Source organism: Neomonachus schauinslandi, chromosome 7, assembly GCF_002201575.2.
Source record: "Neomonachus schauinslandi chromosome 7, ASM220157v2, whole genome shotgun sequence".
Lineage (NCBI taxonomy): Eukaryota > Metazoa > Chordata > Mammalia > Carnivora > Phocidae > Neomonachus > Neomonachus schauinslandi.
The window spans coordinates 142,640,821-142,666,250 of NC_058409.1; the positions used below are offsets into that span (position 1 = coordinate 142,640,821).

The 25,430-nt window shown below is 47.3% G+C and overlaps 1 protein-coding gene and 1 pseudogene across 1 annotated transcript in view; both read right to left on the bottom strand.

The window, feature by feature from the left end:
• The window catches only part of ANKRD33B (ankyrin repeat domain 33B), a 72,279-nt gene that overhangs the window by 14,873 nt on the left and 31,976 nt on the right, over positions 1-25,430 (bottom strand). The window contains exon 2 of the mRNA XM_021702524.1: positions 12,839-12,968. Within this exon, the coding sequence (XP_021558199.1) occupies positions 12,839-12,968 (130 nt within the window). The remainder of the gene's footprint in view (positions 1-12,838; positions 12,969-25,430) is intronic.
• On the bottom strand, positions 2,563-2,661 carry LOC123325394 (annotated as a pseudogene).

A 25,430-nucleotide genomic window follows, 5' to 3' on the forward strand; every position in this document is an offset into this window, starting at 1 on the left:
TAGTAAGACAGATAGATAGTGATAGATAAATAGGTAGACGGACAGGCTAACGCACACAGCCTTCCTTACATAACAGAACCAGAATATGCACCATACTGAAATCTAGTTTGAGCCCAGTCCAACTTTCTGGGATAAGATTTGGTTCCTGAAGTCCTCCGACAAAGCCCTTTTAAGGGTGGGCTCACCATAGAGACCCCCAAAGTGCCCCCGAGAGCCTGCCTAAGGGAAGAGCGCAAGTGACCCAGGGGTCAAGTGAATTCTGGATGAATTAGCTTCAGTAGCATGATTAAATGCCAGTGTAGAGAGAGAACTTAGGACTTAGAAGAGCTGATTGTGAGAACACCCAAGTTCAAGTCCCAGCCTGTCACTTAAAATCTGGGCTGTTTGGGGCTCCTGGATGGCACAGTCGGTTAAACATCTTCCTTCAGCTCAGATCATGATCCCAGAGGTCCTGGGTTGGAGTCCCACATCAGGCTCCCTGCTCAGTGGGTAGTCTGCTCCTCCCTCTCTTTCCACCCCTCCCCCCGCTTGTGTTCTCTCTCTCTCTCTCTCTCTCTGATAAATAAAATCTTAAAAAAAAAAAATCTGGGTAGCCCTGGGAAGGTGAGTTAACTTCACTGAGTCTCTGTTTCCACTTCTGGAAAATGGGAGATAATTTCAACATCACCACTGTGAAACTTCCAGAAGACAGGGTGTGTAAAAAGTGCCTTGCAGAAAAATTCCAAATAATTGATGCAGGTACCACACTCTCAAGGAAGTGGAACATAACAACCAACTCCTTAACTCGTGGGCTGTGCATTGTGGCTTCAATCCAAAGAGGGACTACAGCGAGCAGGTAGGGGACAGTGGAGCCACCTGACAAACATGACCTCAACCAGGTGACCAAGGTGAACAGCAGTGGTGATAAGTCATGTCGACGGCTGTACTGACAAAGACTTTTGCCTGACCAAACTTTAGTCAGCCTCCTGAATCTTCCAGGCCCAGCTGTGCACTTCCTTGGAAAATCTAGTTTTAGCAAGAACTCTGCTCAGTTTGACCAGCACCCCACCCTTCATATCTGATCACGGTCCTCATCCTCTACACCCCCCAGGGGATGACGGATCACCCTGGCTGCCTTCAGCAAGAACCCCATTAGCTCAGTTTAGCCACAACTTCCGTTACCCCTCTGAGTCATTTTCCACCTGCTGACCCCCACCCTGCTCCTTGGCTATAAATCCCCACTTGCCCGTGCTGTACTTGGAGTTGAGCCAACATCTCTCCCCCACTGCAAAATCCCATTGCGGTGGTCCCTCCACCTATCACAGTGGTCCTGAATGAAGTCGGCCTTACCATCTTTAGCAAGTGTCACTCCATTTTTTTTAACGGTACCCTTGATAAGATGTGAATAGAATGGCACTTTCCTCTGTGGTCCTCCCCACCTCCGCTGACTTCTAACTCTAGTCTAATCATGAGCAAACATGAGGCACACCCAAATTGAGGGATATTCCACAAACTCCCTGACCAGTACTCCCCACACTGTCAAGGTCATAAAACAAGAAAAGTGTGAGAAACCGTCACAGCCAAGAGGAGCTTGACATGACAGCTAAATGTAATGCGGGCCCCCACACGGGATCTTGGAACAGAAGAAGAGCATTAGAGAAAAGCTGAGGAAGTCTGAGTAAAGAGTGGACTTGAGTGAACGATAATAAAGCATTGATCCTGGTTCATTCATTGTGCCAAACGTATCCCGATACTGTAAGATCCCAATGACAGGGGACACCGCGTACGGGCATATGAGACTCTCTGTACCCTCTCTTCAGCTCTTCTGTGAGTCTTAACTATTCTAAAATCAAAAGTGTTTATTTAAAAAGGGTGATCTATAGCGCGCCTGGGTGGCTCAGTGGGTTTAGTCTGCTTTGGGCTCAGGTCATGATCTCAGGGTCCTGGGATCGAGCCCCATATCGGGCTCCCTGCTCATTGGGGAGTCTGCTTCTCCCTCTCCCTCTGCCCCTCCACCCCTGCTTGTGCTCACTCATTCTCTCTCAAATAAATAAAATCTTTAAAAATTAAAAATTAAAAAATTTTAAAAATTAAAAAATAAAAAGGGGGATCTAGCATGGGGCCACTCGACAAGAATACAAGGCAGGACAATGATTCTGGGTGGGCAGCTGGGTGCAGATCCTCTCCCCGCTGTGCCCAAGCCTTCCTCAGTGGTGCGCATGCAATGAATCCCAGGAAGGCAGGCAGGGGGGTGGAGAGGCGTGGCCGACATGGAGGGCTCCTAAAGAAGTGAATAGACAGGACTCGGTGATTGTTTAGCTGAGCCAGCAGCAGAAACTAAAAAGCCGAAGATGACTTCTGGTATCACCCGACCACCAAGTTTCCGGCTCCACTACCGTTGGCCAATGGCATGTTCTCCAAGTGACTATATAAGGGTGGGAATCCAAAATACCTGTGGTGCCCATGGATGGACAAGCTTGCCTGGCTCCTCCACCTGGCCCACCTATGCTTCTGTTTCCCAGACTATCCCCCAAGCTGCATGTGGAAAATTTTTAACTTTCCCACTGCTTTTTTTGCGTTTTTTTAAATATGGAACTTCATGAATTTGCATGTCATCCTTGCACAGAGGCCATGCTAATGTCTGGAATGTTCCAATTTTAGTGGATGGCTGCCGAAGCGAGCACAACTTTCCTACTCAAAATCACCTACCTCACAGCTAACCCCACTCTCAGGAGATGACACACCTATACCTCACAGAGGGAACAGAAACCACAAGAAGGGAACCCGCTCAACTTTCCTTCATCATCCCACAAACTTCCCCACATCCACAAGCAGCCTCTCCTCCTTCCCTCCTTAGGAAAAAGGAAGGGTGACTCTTCTATTTAAAGATGCCAATCTCTCCTCCCCTTCTAGTGCTTTAAAAACACTCTCCACTCACTTCCGTGGAATATTTGTGCTTCAGATGACCTCCTCTTTCTCTTTGACCTCTCCCTCCTTGCAAATCCATTCCCGTCAGACTGCAGTGATGGCCCACATTTTTCACTTTGCCCTTTGTCACATTGGCCAGTGGGACATCTAAAGGCATGATGCAGAAGGCTGAAGTGCACTTACTTGGCTAGACTTCCTAAGAAGTGTGAGAGGGAGTCTAGCTATCTTCATGAGTAGAACTTGCCCAGGCTAGCCTGGTGGTCCCAGGAAAAGGACAAGAAGTGTGTGGAGCAGAGCTGTCCCAGCTGAAGTACACAAGCACACCCTAGAACAAGGTCCAGCTCACTCACACATATGTGAGCAAAAGCCGTCTAGATTATCTGATCCCCAGGGCACCGGGGTGGCTCAGTCATTAAAAGTCTGCCTTCGGCTCAGGTCATGGTCCCAGGGTCCTGGGATCGAGTCCCACATCGGGCTCCCTGCTCCACGGGAAGCCTGCTTCTCCCTCCCCCGCCCCCCCCACCCCGCTTGTGATCCCTCTCTCGCTGTGTCTCTCTCTGTCAAATAAATAAATAAAATCTTTTTTTAAAAAAAAATAGATTATCCAATCCTCAGCCCATTCAATGATGCAGGAGCAATAAAGCATATTTTACACTAGAGTTTGGGGTTGCTTGTTACACAGCAATACCTAACTGGATATGCATGTGCAAGGGTCTCCCATCTTAAAAAAAAATAATTATATATAATTAAGCTGCTCTAACACACTACCATAGGCCAGGTGGCTTAAACAACAATATTTATTTCTCACAGTTCTGGAGGCTGGGGAGTCCAAGATCAAGATGCCAGTAGATCCAGGGTCTGGTGCGACCTGCTTCCTGATTCACAGACTGCTGTTCTTCTTGTTGTGTCCCCACATGGCAGAAGAGGGAACTTTCTGGAGTCTCTTTTGTAAGGGCGCTAATTCTGTTCATGAGGGCTCCACCATCACGACCTAATCACCTCCCAAAAGCCCACCTCCGAATACCATCATCTTGGGGGCCAGGATTTAACACAAGTTTGGAAGAAACAAAAACATCCAGTCCATTGCAATGACCAATAATAATCCTGTGGACCTGTCTCCCCACTCTAGCCTCTACCCTCAGTCCTCCAACTTCTCAGTTCAACTTCCAGAGTCATCCACTCTCACCCTTGCTACTTTCACTCCCCAAATCCTCCTGAAACTGCCTTCCATCAGTCCCCAATGACCATATTGTAGGGAAACCCAATGGCTATGAGTCAGTTTTCCTCTAATTTGACCTCTCCAGTGTTTACACCTTGTCCATTCCATCCTTTTTGAAACATTCTCTTTTCATGGATATCCTGACAGTTCATCCTTCTGATTTTCCTTCTATCTCTCCGGCCACTCCTTCTCAATTTCCTTTATGAGTTTTTCTGTTCTCTCCTTCCTGAAATGCTGTTGTGCCTCAGATGCATGACTAAGCCCTCCTCTTATCCATACACTCTTCCTTGGTGACCTATCCATTCTCCTGGATCCAGTTATCACCCTAGAACTCTTTAGCTCTGTCTCTCTTCCTGACTTTCTTATCTAAATATCTGTCTAATGGATATTTCATCTTGAGTGTCCCACAAACAAATCAAACCTGCTCCTCTCTCTCGTGTTTCTTATTCAGTGATGAACAAAACCAATGGCATAGGTGTCCAAGCCAGAAATCTAGGCTTCGTCTTCAGCCGTCCCTCACTTTTTCTCATTCTAACCATCATGCAATTCTGCCAACCCCCATCTCTTAAATGTCTTGCAAGTCTATCCTTGTTCCTCCATCCCCATATCTACTCCCTGATCTGGGTCACCACACCCCCACTGGGCTATAGCCCCTCTCCTAACTGTCCTCCCTGGTCCCATTTCTGCCCTCCTATCACTTCTCCACACTACCAACATGATAACTCCAAAACACTCTTCCAACCAAGACAACTATACTTAAAACACTTAACAGTTGCTCCTTAGATGAAGTCCCAACTCCTTAACAAACTAGCTCCTTTTAAAAATCTGGCCCTACTCCCTGAAATGTAGCAGAAGATGCCACCCAGAAATATGCTACTTTGACACAGGATTATTTTGAACTGAAGGCAGACACAAGAAAAGCTCCCTGCCCTCACCCGTTTGTCTAAAAGCAAGACATACATTTCCAAAGGAGTCACTCCTTCCCTCCTACCAGAAAGGACAGAAGTTAATCACTAAGGCAACTGCAGATCTTATCAGCCTGGAGATGGCACCAGAGAAATCTACATAACAAACCTTCCAGTCTTTATCTACCATTAGTTAACCTTCGCACAGAATGCCATCTCTGGAAGCCTAAAACTACTTTCCTCTGCCCTGTCATTTCTCCCCATATTTATTCTTTGTTGAAGATCCCATATGAGCTGGAGTTCTAAGTTACTTCTTTGAGTTACTCACTTTTCCCTGGGTATCTCCCATGTATACCTGAGGTATACACACACGTCTATAAACTTGTTTTTCTTTTGTTACCCAGCTATTTGATGAGCCATCTCTTGCAATGGAAGCTCTTCCTTGGTCCCCCAAACCTGGATTAGGCACCTGAACTATGATATCCCAGGTCCACATTCCCATGTGGCTATGGATCCCCACCACCACTACAACCCTTATGACCATGTTCATACATCCAGAACTCCCAGCTGACTGCAAACTCAATAAATCCATATTTGGTAAATGATAAGATGCAAGGATTACTACTCCCTTGGAAAAAAATTCACTTATCAAAAAGGTTGTTAATTGTCAAACTATCACCCATGTTACCTAAAAATTACATGGACATCACAAATATTAATTGTTAATTCACTCAACATTTTAGTGAATACCAGTCTTGGGTTAAGAATCTTATTTACTCCTTTATTCAAGGGAAGCAAAGAGACAATAAACCCGTGTTCCTCTAAAAATGGGAAAATGTTAGAGAATTTGAGTTGCCTAAAGATTTGACTGGTTTGACTCCAGGTACTTGAAATGTACTTTTCCAAACCAGGCCAGTAGAGGGAACCATTGGCTTTGGAAATGTCACATCTGACCAAAGCGGCAGGAGTGAATAGATGTTCCCCAAGGGTGGAGGTGGGGAGTGGGGAGATACGGATAGGGGAGCGTGGAAGGGCAGTACAGACAGGCTTCCTCTTGGTCTGCGGGAGGAGCAGGTGTCAGACTGAACAGCGGGGTGAGCTGCTGCGGGGAGGGGCTTTGCAGTGGCCAGTGAGAAGGGCTCAGAAAACTGGAGTTTATAGGAAAAGACAAGGCAATGCTAGGAAAGCCCAGAGACTTGCCAAGCTCTGATTTCTTAATAGAAACACTAGAAACCAAGAAAAAGGAAAACACTTTAAAAAGCTAAAAAGAAAAAATCTGAATGAAGTCAGACTAACATCATGATCATGTGAGGTGATAACAAAATTAATAAAAAATAAAGAGGCATTTAGAGGCACCTGGGTGGCTCAGTTGGTTAAGCATCTGGGATTCCTGATTTCGGCTCAGGTCATGATCTCAAGGTGGTGAGATTGAGCCCCATGTCCAGCCCCTCACTCAGCAGGGAGTCTGCTTGAGATTCTCTCTCCCTCTCTCTATCTCTCTCCCTCTGCCCCCCCACCCATGCTCTCTAAGTAAATAAATGAATGAAGTCTTAAAAAAAAAAAAGGCATTTATTCCTGGCTTCGGGCCAAGTGGTACATTCTCCTCTGAAGGGGGCCCTCCCTAAATCTGGTTTATGAGGCAGGCCATGCACAAGTGGCCTGAGGAGCATCCCCACCCCCTCCCACCCCCCCAACCCTCCAGAACCTCACTGCCACTCTATCCCCTGCAGCGAGCAGCATGCATAATGCCAGGCTGGCTCTCTATGCACTTCCTTCAGAACTGTAAAAATAAGTTCAAGGAATAACAAGTTTCAAGGATGCACCAGAGGTTACTTATTCCCAACCAACCTTATCTTATCACCAGTTTAAAAAGACACCTGCTGGGGCGCCTGGGTGGCTCAGTCGGTTAAGCCACTGCCTTCGGCTCAGGTCATGATCCTGGAGTCCCGGGATCGAGTCCCGCATCGGGCTCCCTGCTCGGCGGGAAGTCTGCTTCTCCCTCTGACCCTCCCCCTCTCATGCTCTCTCTATCTCATTCTCTCTCTCAAATAAATAAATAAAATCTTTAAAATAAAATAAAATAAAATAAAATAAAATGCCTGGAGGAGGGGCGCCTGGGTGGCTCAGTCGGTTGAGCGACTGCCTTCGGCTCAGGTCATGGTCCTGGAGTCCCGGGATCGAGTCCCGCATCGGGCTCCCTGCTCGGCAGGGAGTCTGCTTCTCCCTCTGCCCCTCCCCCCTCTCATGTGCTCTCTCTCTCCTCTCATCCTCTCGCTCAAATAAATAAATAAAATCTTTAAAAAAAAGAAAAGACACCTGCTACTCCCCCATTTCGCCTCACCCCTGCCCTTCTGTTAAAGAGGACGGACACATGGACAAATAAACGCACAACTCCAACCCTGAGTCTTACTCATTGCCTTGGTTATCTCACGTTATATTTTATTTTTGTTGGGGGAGGTAGAAGTTGAAATTGCTGGCTAAATGAGACCTAGAGATTATCGGAGGATTTATTTTCATACATTCATACATACATATTTCATACATTTCACACAGTCTTTCCATCGTAAAGGCCTAATACAGATTCGGCTGAATGTTTATTATGCATTAAGTATCTGAAGAGGTTAGACTTTCTAGAGAACACCCGACAGGCAGATCAAGGCATTTGTGCTCTAATGTATACTCACAAATGCTGAGTGAGTGCCGTAGAAAGCCAGGACCCCCAAATTCCGGACGGTCAGTGAGGTTGCAGGACCAAATAATATAAATATATGGTTGCTTTAAAGTTTTCTTTAACCACGCAGATCCTGCTGGGGCCACGATGACCAGACCAAGTCATTCGGGGTCATTCTATCACCCTTGCCAGCGACGTGTTTTGGCACGGGGCGTGCGACACAGCCCTGGCAGTGAGATACAAACGAAACTCTGCTGGAGGCTTCTGGAAATGTTTTCCTGCCCTAGAGAATAGGACACGCAGACAGGGATTTGCTCCTCCCTCCTGGAGCCTGTGCCACAGTCTTGGCATCATGAGGAAAAGGTCACCAGCTCTTGTGAGAAGCCAGCCCCAGTCCCGGCCTTCTGGGGCCGCTCAATGAAGCAACCCCTGAACAGGGGCCTTCAAACACATCATGCTGCAAAAGAAGGCAGTTTCTTCATTGCGAAGCCCTGTTTTGCTGGGTACTCAGTAAACTGCACCCAGAAACACAGATCCTGGGCCCCAGTGAGAATCAGGGAAACACAACTGCAAACTGTCATTCAGGGACTGGCAAACACTAAAAATTGATCTTTTCCAGGGTTGGCAAGAATACCCTTGGGGACCTGGTAGAAAGTATAAATGGGTATGGTTTTTTTCCTAAAGGCCCCTTGGCAGTGGCTACGTAAACACACGTGTCCTTTGATGAAGCAGTTGAGTTCTAAGACTCTCTCCGTGCATTGTTTCCTCTTCTTCTCTGCCCTTGCTTTCAGGCCCCGAGGCTGGCCTCCACACACAGCACCTGCCCGTTCTCGGCCCTCGGGTCTCTGGTGTGGCTCAGGAGGGGCTGGGGCAGAAGGAGAGGGAGACGGGGCTGGGTGGGGGGGGGGACTCACCCCTGCCTCCCCGCCCATGTCCCGCCCCACAGGCTGTGGGCTTACTGAGGGGCAGCCCCCTGTCACCCTCTCAGGGCCCCACCCCTAGCCCGGCCCGGCCTCCACGGCCAGTCAGTTCTTCATTTCGGCCCCCTGAGAACAACTGCCGCTCAAAACACCCTCCTCCAAAAGGCACCCCCAGAACACAAATGGCTTCACGACAGCGCGGTCTTGAACGAGCTAATTCGGGAACCCTGCACGCACCACCCTCTAAAAATTTGGGAGGCTGGAGTCTGTGTGCTTTGGCTCTGGGAGGTCCTGTCACCACCTTCAGACACAAATTAGGGAAAAATCACTTCCTCCCGTTGCGGCAATTAAGACAAACTAGGAAATGCTTTTTAATCAGATTTTTTTTAAGGCGGCCAAAAAAAAAACCTTCTTACTCCTCCCCACCCATCTCCCCCAAACAATTCAGTTCTACAGCAGGCCTGGGGTGGGCGCCCCAAGGGTCAGAGCCCAGGTGCAGGGAGCGGGCACCAGACAGAAGAGGGTGGGCCCGGGACCTAGCCAGCTGCAGACACAGCTTGAGCAAATCAGTGAACGAGCTAAGGATCTGGACCCCAGTAGAAAGAGAGAACTTAAAACAAGAAAAGAAAATACATTATAATGATATACACTTTTTTTAAGATGGAAGAAAACCCATAAACCCATCAAATTAACAAGTGTTACCTCCAGACAATAGAACTGGAAGGTCCTGGGGGCGAGGAGCTAAGTGATTTTCACCCTGAACTTGATTGGCTTTCTTTGTTTAACTTTGGTTGCTTATGTGATTTTCTTCGGAACACTGTGTATTATATTTTATAATCAAGTTAGTAGACCAGCAGCGGTGCCAAGTAGAGAAAGCACCCGGGGCAGCCACCCTCCGGCACGACCCAGCCTGGGTCACAGCCCAGACACCTCCCCGTGACACCCCGACGTGTGGGGCCCAGAGAATCACATACAGGCCAGCCACGGCAATCCTAATGGTCTAACCACGCTACACTCTCCCTCCTGCTGCAGGGGACGCTCCACCAGGGCCGTGAACACCGGAGTCTTGTCCCCTTCCCTGCTTCCCATGGGTGACCAAAGGCATAGAGGGAAGGCAGTCGCGATGCCCGAAACCACAGAAGGCCTGCTGGAGGTGGGGACAGGGCAGGTTGCAGGACATCCGACTTTGGGAAAGTCCAGTCGTGGCCCCAATGAGCAGGGTGGGACCAGACTGATGATGAAGGTGATGAAGGTTAAAGATGGTCACAAGGGTGGAGCCTGACCCAAGAGGACAGGTGTCCTTATAAGAGGAGACACCAGAGACCTCACTCTCTCTCTCTCCACCATGTGAGGACACAGCAAGGAGGTGCCCCGTGCACAGGAGGAGAGCCCTCACCAGGAACCAAATCCCCTGCCTCGCACCTTGATCTTGGGCTCCCAGCCTCCAGAACTTTGAGAAACAAATTTCTGTTGTTTAATTCCCCCAGTTTGTGGGATTTTTGTTATAGAAGCCCAAACACACTGACCTCAGGGATGCTCGAGAAGAATAAAGTAAATGTAATCCGATGAATGGCATAGAAACACATTAATGAAATAATATGCAGAATTTGCTCAGACCTTAGAGTAAAAGGATAGGGGGGAAAAATGAGAAAGAACACTGTGGCGTGAGGACCAGGTGACTTATTCTATGTCTAAAAGGGAATCTCAGGAAGAAAGAACAAAACAAGACAGACAGTGTTTCAAAGAGATTAACAGAGAGTTCCTAAAAATACACCTAATGTAAGTCAAAACAAACACAGAGAAGGAGCTGAGATATATGACAGTTACGGGGGCGGGGGGGGTGGTGTTTTCATTGTCAAAGATGAGGTGGGAGATATTTCCAATCTCAGCAATATCAGGGTCTCAACAAAGACAAAAGCAGGCTGGACTCAGACTTTCCCCCTTCAACACTCAATGGAAAAAAAGAGGGGGGAGGTCAAAGGACAGTCGTTATCCTATTATTTCCAATAGGCAAGAATTCAGAAGGTACCTCATGGGTAACCACAGCCTATACCCTTAACACACAAAGAGTTCTGGCAAATCAGTAAGAAAGGCACCTCGTCTTACTCCATATTCTCCTAGTGTTCATGTCTAGCCTGTGCTCTAAGCCCCCCTCTCCGGCAACCCCCGAACCCTCCCCGCTCTGTACCCCAGCGGACACTGTGGAGTTTGGAGCTCTATACCCTCCACCTACCGCTGAGGCCTCTGACTTAGATATGTCACGTCTCAAAGACCTGAGTGCCAAATGGAGCCAATGCTTCTCCACCTATTACTGTACATATGCCCCTTGGCAATTCATCATCCCCTGTCCTGATGCCAGAAGCCATCCCAGAGGCCGCCTCTCCTCCACCAACACCCTCATACCACTTTCTGTCAGGCAGGTCTTGCTCCTTCTTTGCTTCTGAAGCCGCTTCTGGGCCCATGAGGATTATCCAGGCCCTGTCACCACACACCCAGCCTCATGGCACTCAAATGCATTCCCTCATGTTCTCATGTTGCACCTGGACCCTTAATGATCCGGTCCCTGCCTCCTCGTGGGGCCACCTCTCATCTCTCCTAGTCACCCGCAACCCTCCCACCACCCCCTGAGACGGGCCGGGCCCCCTCTTCGCCCCGTGCCCTTGGATACCTCGGCTGCAATGGCCCCCCTCTGATTCCTTCAGCATTCAGTTCAAACCCCCTTCCCCATCCCCCCTCTTCACAACCCCTGTCATCAACCAGCAGGCCAGGTGGGGCGTTCTCGCTCACGGCCCCCAGCACACCCTCCATCAGAGCTCCATCAGAGGCCACCTGAGCCGGAGAATTACTGGAGGGCAGAGCTGCCCTTGACTTGGGCATCCCCCATTCCTGGGCCAGTGGGAGGCGATGAATGGGGAGCCCGGGGTCACTGGATGCCTCCCGCTACCCACTTCCACTCTTGCACTTGAGGATCTTGTGGATCTCGGCTTTCGAAGCCTGGAGCGCCCAATGGGGACAGAGCTTCGCACCCTAAGACCTGCTGAGGCGAACATGTCTTCGCACATATCTGGCTCCTCTCTAATTCAGGGGGGTTCTCCACCTTACCCAGCTCGACTAAAAAGCAATGTGTACATACGGACTACTCCCTATTACATTACAGGGAATGAAGCTGCCAGATGCTGGCTTTGCTGGGCTCCCTGGGCTCCCCGGGTTCCTTGGGTCAGAGTCACCCCCATGCTGGCTTTGACCCAGGAGCTTGTGATGCAAAACAGGACAGGGAGGTCTCTTTTTGGTGGCACAGCAGATGTTCCCTTTCCAGAATCAAAGTGCGGTGTGGTCTGGGGCATTTTCTCCAGCTTCCCAGCCCTGAGTCCAACACCCAGCAGCTCCTCATGACATCGTGAGGTGTCCTACATTCCGTCAATAAGCAAACGCCTCTTCTTCCCAACTCGGCAGGAAGCAGCTTCTTTGCAGCTGGGAGCCTGACTGATCAAACAGATCAATCTTGCAAGCCAAGAATTTTCGAGGTGGTCAAGTGACAAACCCACTTAACACCACAGGGACAAACGACGTATGGTCCAGAACGGACGAGCATGTGCTTGTCTCCAAAAACGTCTGAGGACGATTCTAGAAGAGGACAGCCACAATGCGCTCGGTGGCAGGGCTGAAGGACCCTTACTGGGAGGCTCTCTCCCTAACAGTCCCGCCTTGTTACACGGATACACTCTCGGCAAGTAGCTCCTGGCTTTTCTTTACATCTACCTGCAAGTGTAAGGTTACCTTGTAACTATGTCTATCGGATCCAGTCCCTACCGCCCGTGATGGTAGTGAGTTCACCAGCATCTCTCCGTTCCCCAACTCCAAGCACTGGGTGGGGCACGGTGCTCTAGGGGAAGGGATGACGAGGCTTGGGTTTCTGCTGCAGCTTCACCTTCAAAGACAGTGCAGTATCAGGGCGAGATGTGCCCAACAGCAAGCTCTGCACAAATAAACTCTGCATCGTCCCCAAGGCACAAGGACAATGTGTCTGCGTCCTGACCGGCCTTCTCCTATACCTCTTAGCAGCAGAACAGATTTCTGATCAATTCCAGTCCTTACGTTAATCTCACGACCTGAGTTCAAATGCAGAGCCCCGTCCCCCTGCCCACCGGCCCCCCACCGCCTGGCAGCTGCCCCCCCCAGCCTCAGCTCCGGGAGGGAAGGCAAAGCCGGGTCTTACCTGCCTGTGCGGCTGTGATTAGGGCCGTGTTCCCCTCGCTGTCCTGCCAGTTGACATCAACGTGGGGGCACTCTGCTAAGACCACCACAGTATCCACAAAGCCGTGGTAGCAGGCGACAATAAGGCCAGTCTAGAAGTGAAGAGGGAAGCAGGTCAGAGGCACAGAGCCCGAGCATCACCACTGCAGACCCCATGTGCACACACTGTCCCCCCCGGGGGGACACAGATTCTGGCTGGCAGTTTAGAGCAAGCCAGGCTTTTGTTCACTTTCAAATGTTCATTGGGTGCTGCCCACGAGACAGGCACGATGCCTGGGAAACGTCTGAGAACCAAGATCCCTGCCTATACGGTGTGCCTTCTCACGGGAGGTCAAACAGCAAACTAGAGACCTACCAGATGAGTGAGGACAGAGTGTGTTAGAAAGGAGACTAGGGTAAGAGAGGCTGTGAGTGCAGGGGGGACATGGCTCCGGTAGGGTGCGCGGGGTGGGCTCCCTGGGAAGGAGACGGTGGACGAAGATGGGAAGGAGGTGAGGAAGAGCCTGGGAGGCCCGGGGGTGGAGCCTCGTGAGCCAGAAGGAGGACGTCAAGGGGCATCGGAACCCCAAGAGGCCACAGCACAAACTGTTCAGCTTTTTGAGCAGTCAGTTGTCAGGTACCCTCATCAAGTCTAGCCGCTGGATGGAAACAGCGTCTACGAGACCAGCCTGGATGTGGGGAGACCAGGTGGGAGGGGTGGTGTCATAAAACATAAATATTTGGTCTTTGTCCCCAGTTCCTGGCACACAGCTCTGAAAACCCTTAGAAATTAGTTTCTTACATGCTAATGAGATGATGCACATCGGGGGCAGGGTGCTGGTAGCTTCAGGATGGAGGCCAGTCTCTAGAAAGACCGACCGCCCCACAAGTAGGAGGTGAGATCTTGCCCCTTCTCTGCACAACCCCCCCAACCCCACCTCCAGGGAGGGGAGCAGAGCTGGAGACTGAGTTCAATCACCAATAGCCAATGATTGAATGGTTAGAGCAAATCATGCCTACTTAATGAAAGCTTCTTAAACACCCCTAAACAATGGGGTTTGGGGGGCTTCAGGGTTGGTGACACGTTGAAGTGTTGGGAGGGTGGTGCCCCCAGAAAGGGCACGCAAATTCTGCACCCCTTTCCTATACCTCGTCCTGAGCACCCCTTCCATTTGGCTGTTTTGGGCTTTTATCCTTTATAATAAACCAGAGACAGTCAGTAAAGAGCTTTCCTGAGTTCTGTGAGTTATTCTAGTGAATTATCAAACATGAAGGGGGGAGTGTGGGAATCCCCAAATTTGTAGCCAGTTGGTCAGAGGGTGACCCCTGGGTTGAGACTTGTGGGACGGAGCTGCACACCTGTGGGGTCTGTGCTAACCCTGGAGCGTTAGTGTCAGAATTCCTGGAATCGCTGCAGACCCTATTGCTGTCAGAGAATTGGAGAACTGGGATAGAAAAACCACACGTTATCTGGTGTCAGAGAAAAAAGACATCACAGGGGACTCCTGCAGATGCTGGGCCAACGATGATGGCAGTCAGCTGTGAGCCAGGAAGCAAGCCCTCACCGGACCCCGACCTTGGTCTTGGATTTCCAGGCTTCAGAACTGTGAGAAACGAATTTCTGCCATTTGATCAGCCATCCACTTTCTAGTATTTTGCTGCAGCCGCTGAGCTGACTAAACACTTTGTGACGAAGGAAAATGATCTAAGGCTCCTCACACCATGGATTCAGTGACATGCTAAAATTCAAGACGTGGCAATCTGGAGCTAAGGATCACGTGACGCTGAGCACTGCCCACCGTACACACCACCGCATGGGGGATGCAAAGCTTACGTTTAGAGCAACTCCACGGTGACCCAGCTCTATGTGGGCCAGGGGTTTAACAAGAATGTCATTTTTCGTGGAACAAGGAAAGGGCACGGGCAATCCCACCTGCCTATCTCAATAAGCTCCTGGTTGCTGTCCCAAAAGAATATTGAATCACATATATTCGAATTTTTAGTTTTAGAGACGATCACAGATTTTTTTTTTAAATACTGACCTCCCTTAGGCAGCATAAGGAACTCCATCATGCTGTGACTATCGTAAAGCCTATTTAATATGCCCCAGCTCATGCCTTCTTTGAAGTAAGTCATTCCATCCATAGAGTGAAATGGTTCACAATAATTTAATTTAAAAGAGAAGAGAGCACGAGTGAGTCCAGGCTTTCAGTGTCTCTAATAACTAGAGCTCACTGCCACCAATATCTGCCTTCTCCCACCCAACTTGTCTGCTCACTGCTGCATAAACGGCCCGGAAAACCTGCAACGCCACTTGGTGGGCACCAAAATCTCATTTTGAAATTCTTTGGATGGAGGTTTTTCTCAAGTGTCCGACAATTTCCTGACTTATAAATAAGGCGTGCTGAACACAATGTAACCTCTTCCTTTTTACATAATGACATAAGAAGCTCTTATTTATTACAGAGAAGAAATCCAGAAACAGAGAAGACAAAAAATTATCCAGACACACACAATCTCACATACACACATGTGTGCACACACATGCCCATGTTTTCTATACCAAAATAGGATAACTTGTTACATGTTTCAGTGAGGACTATATCAGCAATGTCTTTTCACATCAATCAAAACACTTGTGCGTCAACATTTCCACCAGATGTGGAACACTCTACTCTAGTAGGGCAGAATCATAGTTATTTAATGCATCCCCACTCTTGGATGCAGAGATTGATTCCAATTTTTCCAAATTATGAGTAAAACCTGCAATGAAAATCCCTAGAACCACGGCTTCATGCTTCTCATTCCTTACTGTCTCAGGAGATATTCTTAGAAGTAGTATTTCTGGATTAAAGGAAAGAGATATTCTGAAAGCCTTGAACACATGTTGAAAACCTGTCCTTCAAAAATATCCCAAAGGGCCCCCACCTTTGCCGATCTGGCCATCCAATCTTTACTTAAGGACTCTGGGTTAAAAGGAGGAATTTCCATCAGTGGATAATAAAGCAGTGCTCCCCAGCGCTCCTCAGCACCTGGTTCCTGGTTCCATGCTCTCTCTTTTGGAATCATGCACACCTCCATTCCCTGCTACCACAACCACTGGGAGGGTCCATTCTGGAACCACAGCCCCTTCTGGCCACCTAAAGTAAGACTTCCCAAAATGTGCAGCACACCACTGCTGAGAGTAGCCTTGGAAATCTCAGCACAACCTTAGGTCAGAAATGAAGATTATCAGGGGAAAAAAGAGAAACTTAAATTTGAGGGCTCAGGAAAAAATGGTATCGGGTACCTCTCGTCTCCCAGCAGAGACTGACTTACATTACTATTAACACAATAACCTTCATTCCCTACCCTCTGGGGGTCTACTGGCACTCTTGGACCATGGTCTCCCAAGACAAACAGCAACAAAAGACTTGTCACAAAGGCAAATAAATATTACCCACTTGCTAAACTGACAGAAGCCCATTTGCAGATGGTCCCCGAAGCCACATATAGGCTGTTTTTTTTTTAAATTACAAGCAATTTTGTCCATGAGAACAAAATAATATTATTAAGAAAATATCAGTAAACTACCTACAAGTAGAAGCTTCCATTTGGACATCAGCTAGAAATTCAAGTCCCTCAAAACATAAGCTTAATTTTTAGGTCTACACACCACAGCAATGTTGGCGTGACAACAACAAAAAAAAATGAGTTGAGATGTTTCTGCTTAAAAAATGTAAGGGTTTGCACATCAAAAAACAAAAATATACAAACCAAAACTCCATTTCTCACAGGAAGAAAGGAGGATCTAACACCAGGATTTTAGTAACATTATTTATTGTACTGACAGATGAAAGAGGTGCAGGCAGGAGAAGAATTAGGTCATCAACACACACACACACACAACACACACACACACACACACACACAACCAGAAAATACACAGGAAACATCTAGATGAATTACACCAAAGTATTAATGTCCTCTGTGAAAGGAATGAGAATAGGGTGTACATGATGGTTAATTTTAGGTGTCATAATTTTATGTTGTACCCAGATATTTGGTCAAACATTATTCTAGATGTTTCTGTGAAAGTATTTTTTTTTTTTTTTGACAAGACTAACATTTAAATCATTATACTGAGTAAAGCAGATTGCTCTCCCTGATGTGGGTAGGCCTCACTCAATCAGTTGAAGGCCTGAATAAAACAAAGACAGACCTCTCCTACGCAAGAAGGAATTCTGCCAGAGGACCCCCTTTGGACTTGAACTACACCTTTTCCCTGGGTCTCCAGCCTGCCAGCCCACCCTGCTGATTTTGGATTTGCCAAGTCTCTGCAATTGTGTGAACCAATTCCTTAACAGAAAAAAATCTGTACATGTGTGTATATGTCTGTCTATATAGTTACACACAGTTGTTATAGAGTTATATATAGCTAGATAGATACGTGTGTGTGTGCATCTAGCTAAAGATATATGGAGCTATATAGACATAGGTAGACAGATACCTACAGACACAGAAACTCTATTGGTCTGTGTCTCTGGAGACTCCTGATTAAGACAAGGTAGGTGGGAAAGGAACACTTTGAAGGAACTGTTTTTTACTCTATATGTCTCTGTACAGTTTGTGTTCTTTAAAACAAAGTTGTATTTGTGAGAAACTTACACGGTTTTAATTCACAATGAAAAACAAGTACAAGTAATGATGTTTACATGCATAATGCTCTCATTAGGAAATACAGTTTTATAACAACCCCTGTAAACAGTGGAGAAGAGAACCATCTATGAGGAGGGAGGAGGGGCAGTGGGCAGAAGAAACCAGGAACTGACAAGCAGCCAAGCGAAAAGAGACCAGTACACCAAGAAGCACATACGAACCCCGTGGCCGTATGGTACAAAAATAGATCTAGTAATCATCCTGATCATCCAGAAGAAAAAGGATATTACCCATGTTCTAATGTGAGAAAGAAACTCCATCATTCATAGTACAATTTTTTAAAGTTGGGTACCAAGGGAAGAAACCTCAGTGACTCGAAAATCCATTTCAGTGCAACACCTTTCTCCATTCTCCATAATAGTACCACCAGCAGGAAGCAGGAAATGTTCATGCGGCTTTGTGAAAGAAGTTAAGAATCCCAGTCCTCTAAAATACATGGTATTTCTAAAAACTGCCATGAGTTACTGCTAGCATGGGTGTGTTCTGTTGGGTCAGGTGTGTTTGGTGGCATAGTTTCAATAATCTTATTTATGATGAATAAGCACCAGATGAGAACGTAAATCCCAGGACGGGAATCTGATCATGTTGGTCACTGCTGAGCCCCCAGCTCTAAGAACAATGCTGAGCTGTGATATATTTATGGAACAAATAAATGAATACGAGGATTTTTAGTAAACAGTTTCTTCCCAGATGGTCAATGGATTTCCCCTTGGCCCTACCACATTTTGATGGCAAGGTCATGGCCAGCACCTTTCTGGACGGCAGGTGATGTCCACCATCAGCCTTCCACCACCCCCAGCTTGGCCTGGACGCTTACAGACATTGCTCCCGCCCATTTGGAAGGCAAAAAAAATCTAGCAACTTCACTCACACTAACATTGCCTGAGCTTGCAGGCTTTAAATAATTCTCACCAAACTATCACTTTGTAAAATGTTACTTTTGTGTTATACACCTCGTAAAACATTTGCAGCTTCTGTGAGGAGACATTTTACTGAGAAATGTTTCTGGTCCCCTGAGACATGCTCACAATTGGGATGGCTGATGAAGTCAAGGGAGCAGTGGGGGAATGGTCAGGAAAACCCACATAATCTTGGGAGTAGGGTTGTTTGCAAGCCTGGAAGTGAGACAGACTTTATGAAATACTCTAGGCTGGCCTTCTAGAACGAAAATCACAGCCAAGTTTTCCTTTGTTCACTTTTAAGATGATGTGAATTAAAATCAGGGGCCTAAGAAAAGAATATTCCACTGCAGGGCGGAGGTGGGAACCCAGGATAAAAATAACCCAGACCACTGGCTGCAGCAAAGACAATGGCCTGAGAAGGGTGAGGTCCCTGCGAGGGGTCGGCTCCTGGTTCAGCCTCACACAGTGGTGCGGGCACACTCAAACCAGCACAAACACAAGACTGGCTCAGATTTTCCACTCTGACAGTCTTCTGAAAACACCTCCTTACCATCTACTTAAGCTATTCTCCCAACGAGATTCCAAAGGAAAGGGTATTCTATAAAAGTCTTCCCCTAACACTGGCTCATTATTTCAACACAGTACAGGGAAAAGGTGAGTAATGAAGCTCTAAGACCAGCTCCACAGGCAGGAATGCGTTCCATGGGCCTCACATGAACAGCCTAGGAGAGGTTGCGCACCTGCAAGGTACGGAATCCCCAACACGCACCGTCTTGTAGAGAAGCCTGACTGCACCATGTCAAATAGCATCGCTCTGCTTCAGTTCTTCATTAAACTAAGAAATGGCTGTCGCTGGAGGCAAACCCTTCCCAACTGTCTTGGGGAAGCTGAATGAGCTCAACCACAAAGCCCAGGCAGCAAACTTCCTCTCTGAAGTGTCTCCCTAAGAACTCACATTAGCATGCAATTTCTATGATATGACATCTGTTTTCCTTTGAAAACACACACTTATTAGACTTCCTACGTGTGATTTTTTTTAGTGTCTTGATCTGAATTACTTCCTGTGATGTGTTATGAGAAGTTTGGAGGGTAAAGAGATGTGTAGGTCTGGTGCAGGGGGGTGGAGGTGACCACCTGGCCAGCAGGCAGGTCCCAAGGGCACCTCCCACTGTGGGGCGTGGCCCCAGGACCTCTCATGAGCCAGCTCACAGGACCGAGTCCCATGGAACATTCCATGGAGAGGTGGCCCAACACACACTCACTGAGGGTCTGCTTGTGCCAAGCACAGCTCAATGCTGGGGGGACGCAAGTGAACCGGATAGAAACCAGCACAGCCCCGGATAATCTGCTTGGGCTCGAGCAGCCCCGACTCTGGCAGCTCTCTCCGGGAGGTACGCGTGAGCGTTCACTGTAAACAAATTCCAAATATTGAGAAAAGTAAAATGGGAAGTAAGTAATATAACAAACACCCTCGTCACATTGACTACGTTAGCAAAGGCTAATATTCTGTCATAACTGCTTCACATTTCTGTAAGAAATCAACATTCCTGGACGCCTGGGTGGCTCAGTTGGTTGAGCGACTGCCTTCAGCTCAGGTCATGATCCCAGGGTCCTGGGATCGAGTCCCACATCGGGCTCCCTGCTCTGCGGGAGGCCTGCTTCTCCCTCTCCCACTCCCCCTGCTTGTGTTCCCTCTCTCGCTGTGTCTCTCTCTGTCAAATAAATAAATAAAATCTTTAAAAAAAAAAAAAAGAAATCAACATTCCAAAAAGAGCTGACATCCTTTTTGGGGCGTCCTTCCTCCCTGGAGGCAACCAGTTATGTGCTGATAGGTACCCTGACTTGGCTTTTGAATTTTTTTACTTATGCCACGTATCTATAAACAATATGTTGAATATAGAGTGTTACTTTGTATTTGAAATATTTACAAAAAAGCAGTATTTCTGTGTACCTGTGAGCCTGCAACCTGATTTACTCAGTGCTGGATGTGAGATAAACCCAAATATCAGGCAAGCACAGCATCTCCACATATGGGTCCCTCCCTAGTCACTTATACCCCCAAACTGATAGACATTTAATTTAATTTGGTTCCAAAGTCCCGCAAGTGTAAATACGGAGCACTGAGTTAGAACCTTGGTCTGTATCTCCTGATGCACCTGAGCTAGGACTACCTTGGAATCGGCATCTAAAAGTCAGGGTTTCTGGACCACGGCACCGTTTACATGAGGGGTCTTTTTTTTTTTTTAAAAAAAGATTTTATTTATATATTTGACAGAGAGAGAGAGACAGCGAGAGAGGGAACACAAGCAGGAGGAGAGGAAGAGGCAGGCTTCCCGTTGAGCAGGGAGCCTGATGCGGGGCTCGATCCCAGGACCCTGGGATCATGACCTGAGCCGAAGGCAGACGCTTAACGACTGAGCCACCCAGGCGCCCCTACATGAGGGATCTTATGGCTCTATCCTGAGAGGAGATCCCACGTATTGCCGGATGTTTAGCTGCATCCCTAAACACCAGTAGTATCTCTTATCCCCAACTAATGGCAACCAAAATGTCTCCAGACATTGCCAAATGTCCCCCCCCCCAGAGGGAGGGGGGCCAAAATCGCCCCCCGGGTGAGAACCGCCTATAGAAGTGAACTAGATGGGAGTAGGATCTGCCAAAATGCTCTCCGAAATGGCTGCAATTTCTTACACTCTACCACTGGTGTACACGAGTTACAACCTCCTTCCTACAACCTTCTTCCTATAACCTTCTTCCTATAACCTTCTTCAACCCGCTTTTCTTTTTCACCAGTCTGATGGGAAGTCCTTGTTACTGTCTTTAGCTTGCATTCCTGATCACCAGTCAGATAGAAGATCTCCCACAAGTTCCAGTGAATGACTGGTTTATATCCTTTGCCCATTTCCTGCTGGCTTCTTTTCCTTATTGATCCATCTGAATTCTTTACATATTCAAAGTCAGCACTATCCAACAGAAATATAACAGGAGCCACAAATATAAGCCACATACTTAACTTTAAGTGTTCTGGTGGCCACATTAAGAAAAGCACAAAGAATCAGGTGAAATTCATTTTAAGGATGCATTTTATTTAACCCAACATATCCCAAATGTGATTATAACACGTAATCAACATTAAAAAGTTTAATGAGATACTAATGAGGCAGTAAGGGCTGGGAGGGGGCCCTGAGTCGTGCTAAAACTTCCACCCGTGAGCTTTTGTAGCATCTCCTGGAAAGGGGTAAAGGAAATCACCGTTAAGAGTTGTTGATTCAGGGGGCGCCCAGGTGGCTCAGTCGTTAAGCGTCTGCCTTCGGCTCAGGTCATGATCCCAGGGTCCTGGGATCGAGCCCCGCGCATCGGGCTCCCTGCTCCGCGGGAAGCCTGCTTCTCCCTCTCCCACACCCCCCTGCTTGTGTTCCCTCTCTCACTGTGTCTCTCTCTGTCAAATAAATAAATAAAATCTTTTTTAAAAAAAAAAGAATTGTTGATTCAGTAATGTGAAGCTATAATAATCAGATGCACTCACTGAGAGTCTAGCAGAAAAACAAGTGGTTGGAAGCTCACCATCTAGGGTGTTTTGCCATCCCAAGTAACCCTTAGCAGTCCCCAAAAAAGTCCTGATCGACATCCTTTCTCCGCCTCTCCTGTCTTCCATATGCGTAGGACACACACTCGCCCACGTGTGGGTGACAGTCCACGACGGAGCTGGTAAGGTGCACAACAGAACTTTGTCCCTGTTTTCTGCGTTGACTATCCTTGAAGCTCACAGATGGAATGTCTCTCAGCCAAGGTCTGGGTGAGGGCTTGGAGAGCAGAGCCCCACCCGCACCTCCAGCCAACCCACAAGAGCATGAATGAGCAAGAAGCGAATCTTGGGGGTGATCCTCATCACTACAAACACACCATATCCAAACATAACCTACAAACACATACCCATATGACAGGTACAGTAGTGTCAATCGTGTTCCTATTTATTTTTTTCCGTGGGAAAAACTGTCCTTTATTTTAAGATTATGTCCTTGCTACTTGATTGGGCATACAATGTACTTTCACTTATAATAGGATGGAGAAAGAGTTTCTGATGATATTTTCCTTTCTTAGCTTGCAACATCAAATCTTGATAACTACGTCCTGCCGCATATTCCAAACACACTTACACAAGGCCAGTCCTCCAGCCTGGTAACCACTGTTCCTCGTGGTACCATCAAGGGTACCTGAGCGCCTGAACATGCTGCCACCCATGGCTTCTGACCTCTAATGTGGCCACACAAAGTCCCCATAGTGGGGCTCTCGCCAGCGCCAACCTTCGCCGCTAGCCCTCACTCAGTTCTCCATGCCTCCAAGCCTTTGCCCCTGGAGTGGTCTCCACCTGATGCACCCTCCTCCCCCTCACAGCTGCAACCCCGAGCCTCCAGGCACACGTCTGATCCTCCCGCCTGTCATGGGTTGGCCCCTCTACTACGCCCGTCTGCTGCTGCCCTCACTGGGCTGGGAGGACTCCCCACTGGAAGGTGGGCTCCAAGTGGAGAAGCACCACATCTTTCTGACTCTGTTTCCTCAGTGCCTGGCATCTACAACACACTCGATAAGCATCTGTTGAATGAATGAAATGCCCCTGACGTGTTTTAGTACCTCCCAGCTCCACAGTGCTCAGCTTACTCTCTCAACCGAGGCACGGAGGCATGGTGACGAGCTTCGAGCTTTTTATGGTACTGACACATTCAAGCAAGGGAATTACTTGGGGTCCCAGGGAACCTCCAAGAACACAGGTACCTTTACTGTGCTAAATATCACTCTAGGCTGGCGCCGCCAGATCTGGGGCTGAATAACACAGATGTGAAAGCAACAACCAAATGCAAAGAAATCGAAAGCAGGCTCAAGAGTTCCACCGTGAGGGATTCACTTCAAGGATATCAACAGTATGTCAACAGATCTGCATGAAGAGCTGTAACTGCAAAAGCCTGAAAACAACGCAGGCTATGGGACACTCTGCCGCCCCCAACAGGAATGAGGTTGGAATGCAGGTGCTGAAGTGCAAAGATCTTCAGGGGACAGTATTAGTAAAACAACCGTAACCACAGGTCAGAACAGGGCATGGGATATAATTTCTTTTGGGATGAACTGTTCAAATGTGTGCATGGCTCCTGGAAGGTCTATGTGCATAAATGATCCTTCATTTTCCTGAAAGGAGATGTAAGAAATCTAACTAGAGGGGCGCCTGGGTGGGTCAGTCGGTTAAGCGTCTGCTTTCAGCTCAGGTCATAATCTCGGGGTCCTGGGACAGAGCCCTGTGTTGGCTCCCTGCTCAGTGGGGAGTCTGCTTCTCCCTCTCTCTCTGCCTGCTATTCACCCCACTCATGCGCTCTCTCTCAAAACAAATAAATAAAATCTTAAAAAAAAAAAAGAAATCTAACTAGCCACCTTGAAGACACATATCATGAGAGAGGGGACTTAGAGGTTTTATTAAATATTTTGGATTTGTTTCAAAGTCCTTTCAAGGGGTACACATTTTTAAGTATACAAGTAAAATTATTCTGGCAATGGGGTTACAGGCTATATTTTTATTCATGTGTTCTTATGTCAAAGAGATGCCTAATAAGTTGTTTTAAATAAACAAAAACAAACATTACTATGGATAAAATGGACAAAATATATCAGGAAAATTCTTTCAGAAGCAGGGCTCACCCAACGGCCTTTGGATCAAGAATAGACAAATTCGAAGTTGTAATTCAAAACAATTTCCCTTTAGACCATACTTTGCAAACAACATGAATTTTATAATCACTGCAAACCTCTTGTTTGGATTTATGATTTTAAGAATGTTAGTCATTTTAGGAAGTGACTTTGTTCAACGATAGTGTCTCTTTAAATCCAGTATATATATTACATGCAGTTATATACATTATTTATTATATACGTATCAGGCTTATTTTCCCAATAACAGCAATGGTTTTCCCACAGTCACCTTACCATCAGTGAGAGGAAGCCAGGCCTGGTTACCAGGAGAGGCCCTCCAGGCAGCGACTGTCAGTACCCATGACATGTTCCTCTCACCGTTTATCCCGAGTTTTTACGACATATACACAAAGCTCAGCAAAGAACTGTAAAGAGAGAGAAGAACTCGAAGAGCAAAATATAGAAAACAGAATGGCACAGAAAGTACCCCACCAGTGAGAAAGGGCTGACGGGGGGGGGATGCTGGCAGCTACCCCATGCGAGATCCTGAGTCAGAACTGCCCAGCCAAGCTGCTCCTGAATCCAGAAACTGGGAGAGGATATGAATACTAATGGTTCTTCGGGCCACTATATTCTGAGGTGATGTTATGTGGCATTAGATAAACACCAGTGAGTCATAAGAGGAGACCCCAGACACACACAGTCATAATCTTCCGCACCCCACACACATTAGCAACTTATGTTTCCGTCTTAAGAACTGGATTCTTGGACTAAAGGTTGAATACATGTTTATACAAAGATATACATAATTAAATAAAGTATACTACGATTTCATTAATAACTAGCCATTAAAATCTACTAAGTATTATGCTAGGTACAAGGAGATATAATTAATGCCACAAACCAGCTAAGACAATTTCCCCTCTGGGCTTAAATCAGAACTCACTATATTCTTCAGAAGACATGAGCACGATACTATTTTTTCCTTTATTCAAAAATGTTCTCCTTTTGAAATTAGAAAAAAAAAAGTTAAAGAACATTTTTCTGGGAGGTCTGGGTGGCTCAGTCGGTTAAGCGTCTGCGTTCGGCTCAGGTCACAATCCCGGGGTCCTGAGACTGAGCCCCGCATCGGGCTCCCCGCTCAGTGGGGAGTCTGCTTCTCCCTCTCCCTGCTGCTCCCCCTGCTTGTGCTCTCTCTCTCTCTGACAAATAAATAAATAAAACCTTAAAAAAAAAGAACATTTTTCTATTATATAATCTTACATGTTATCAAGCATTAGGAAAAATGAGATATACAAA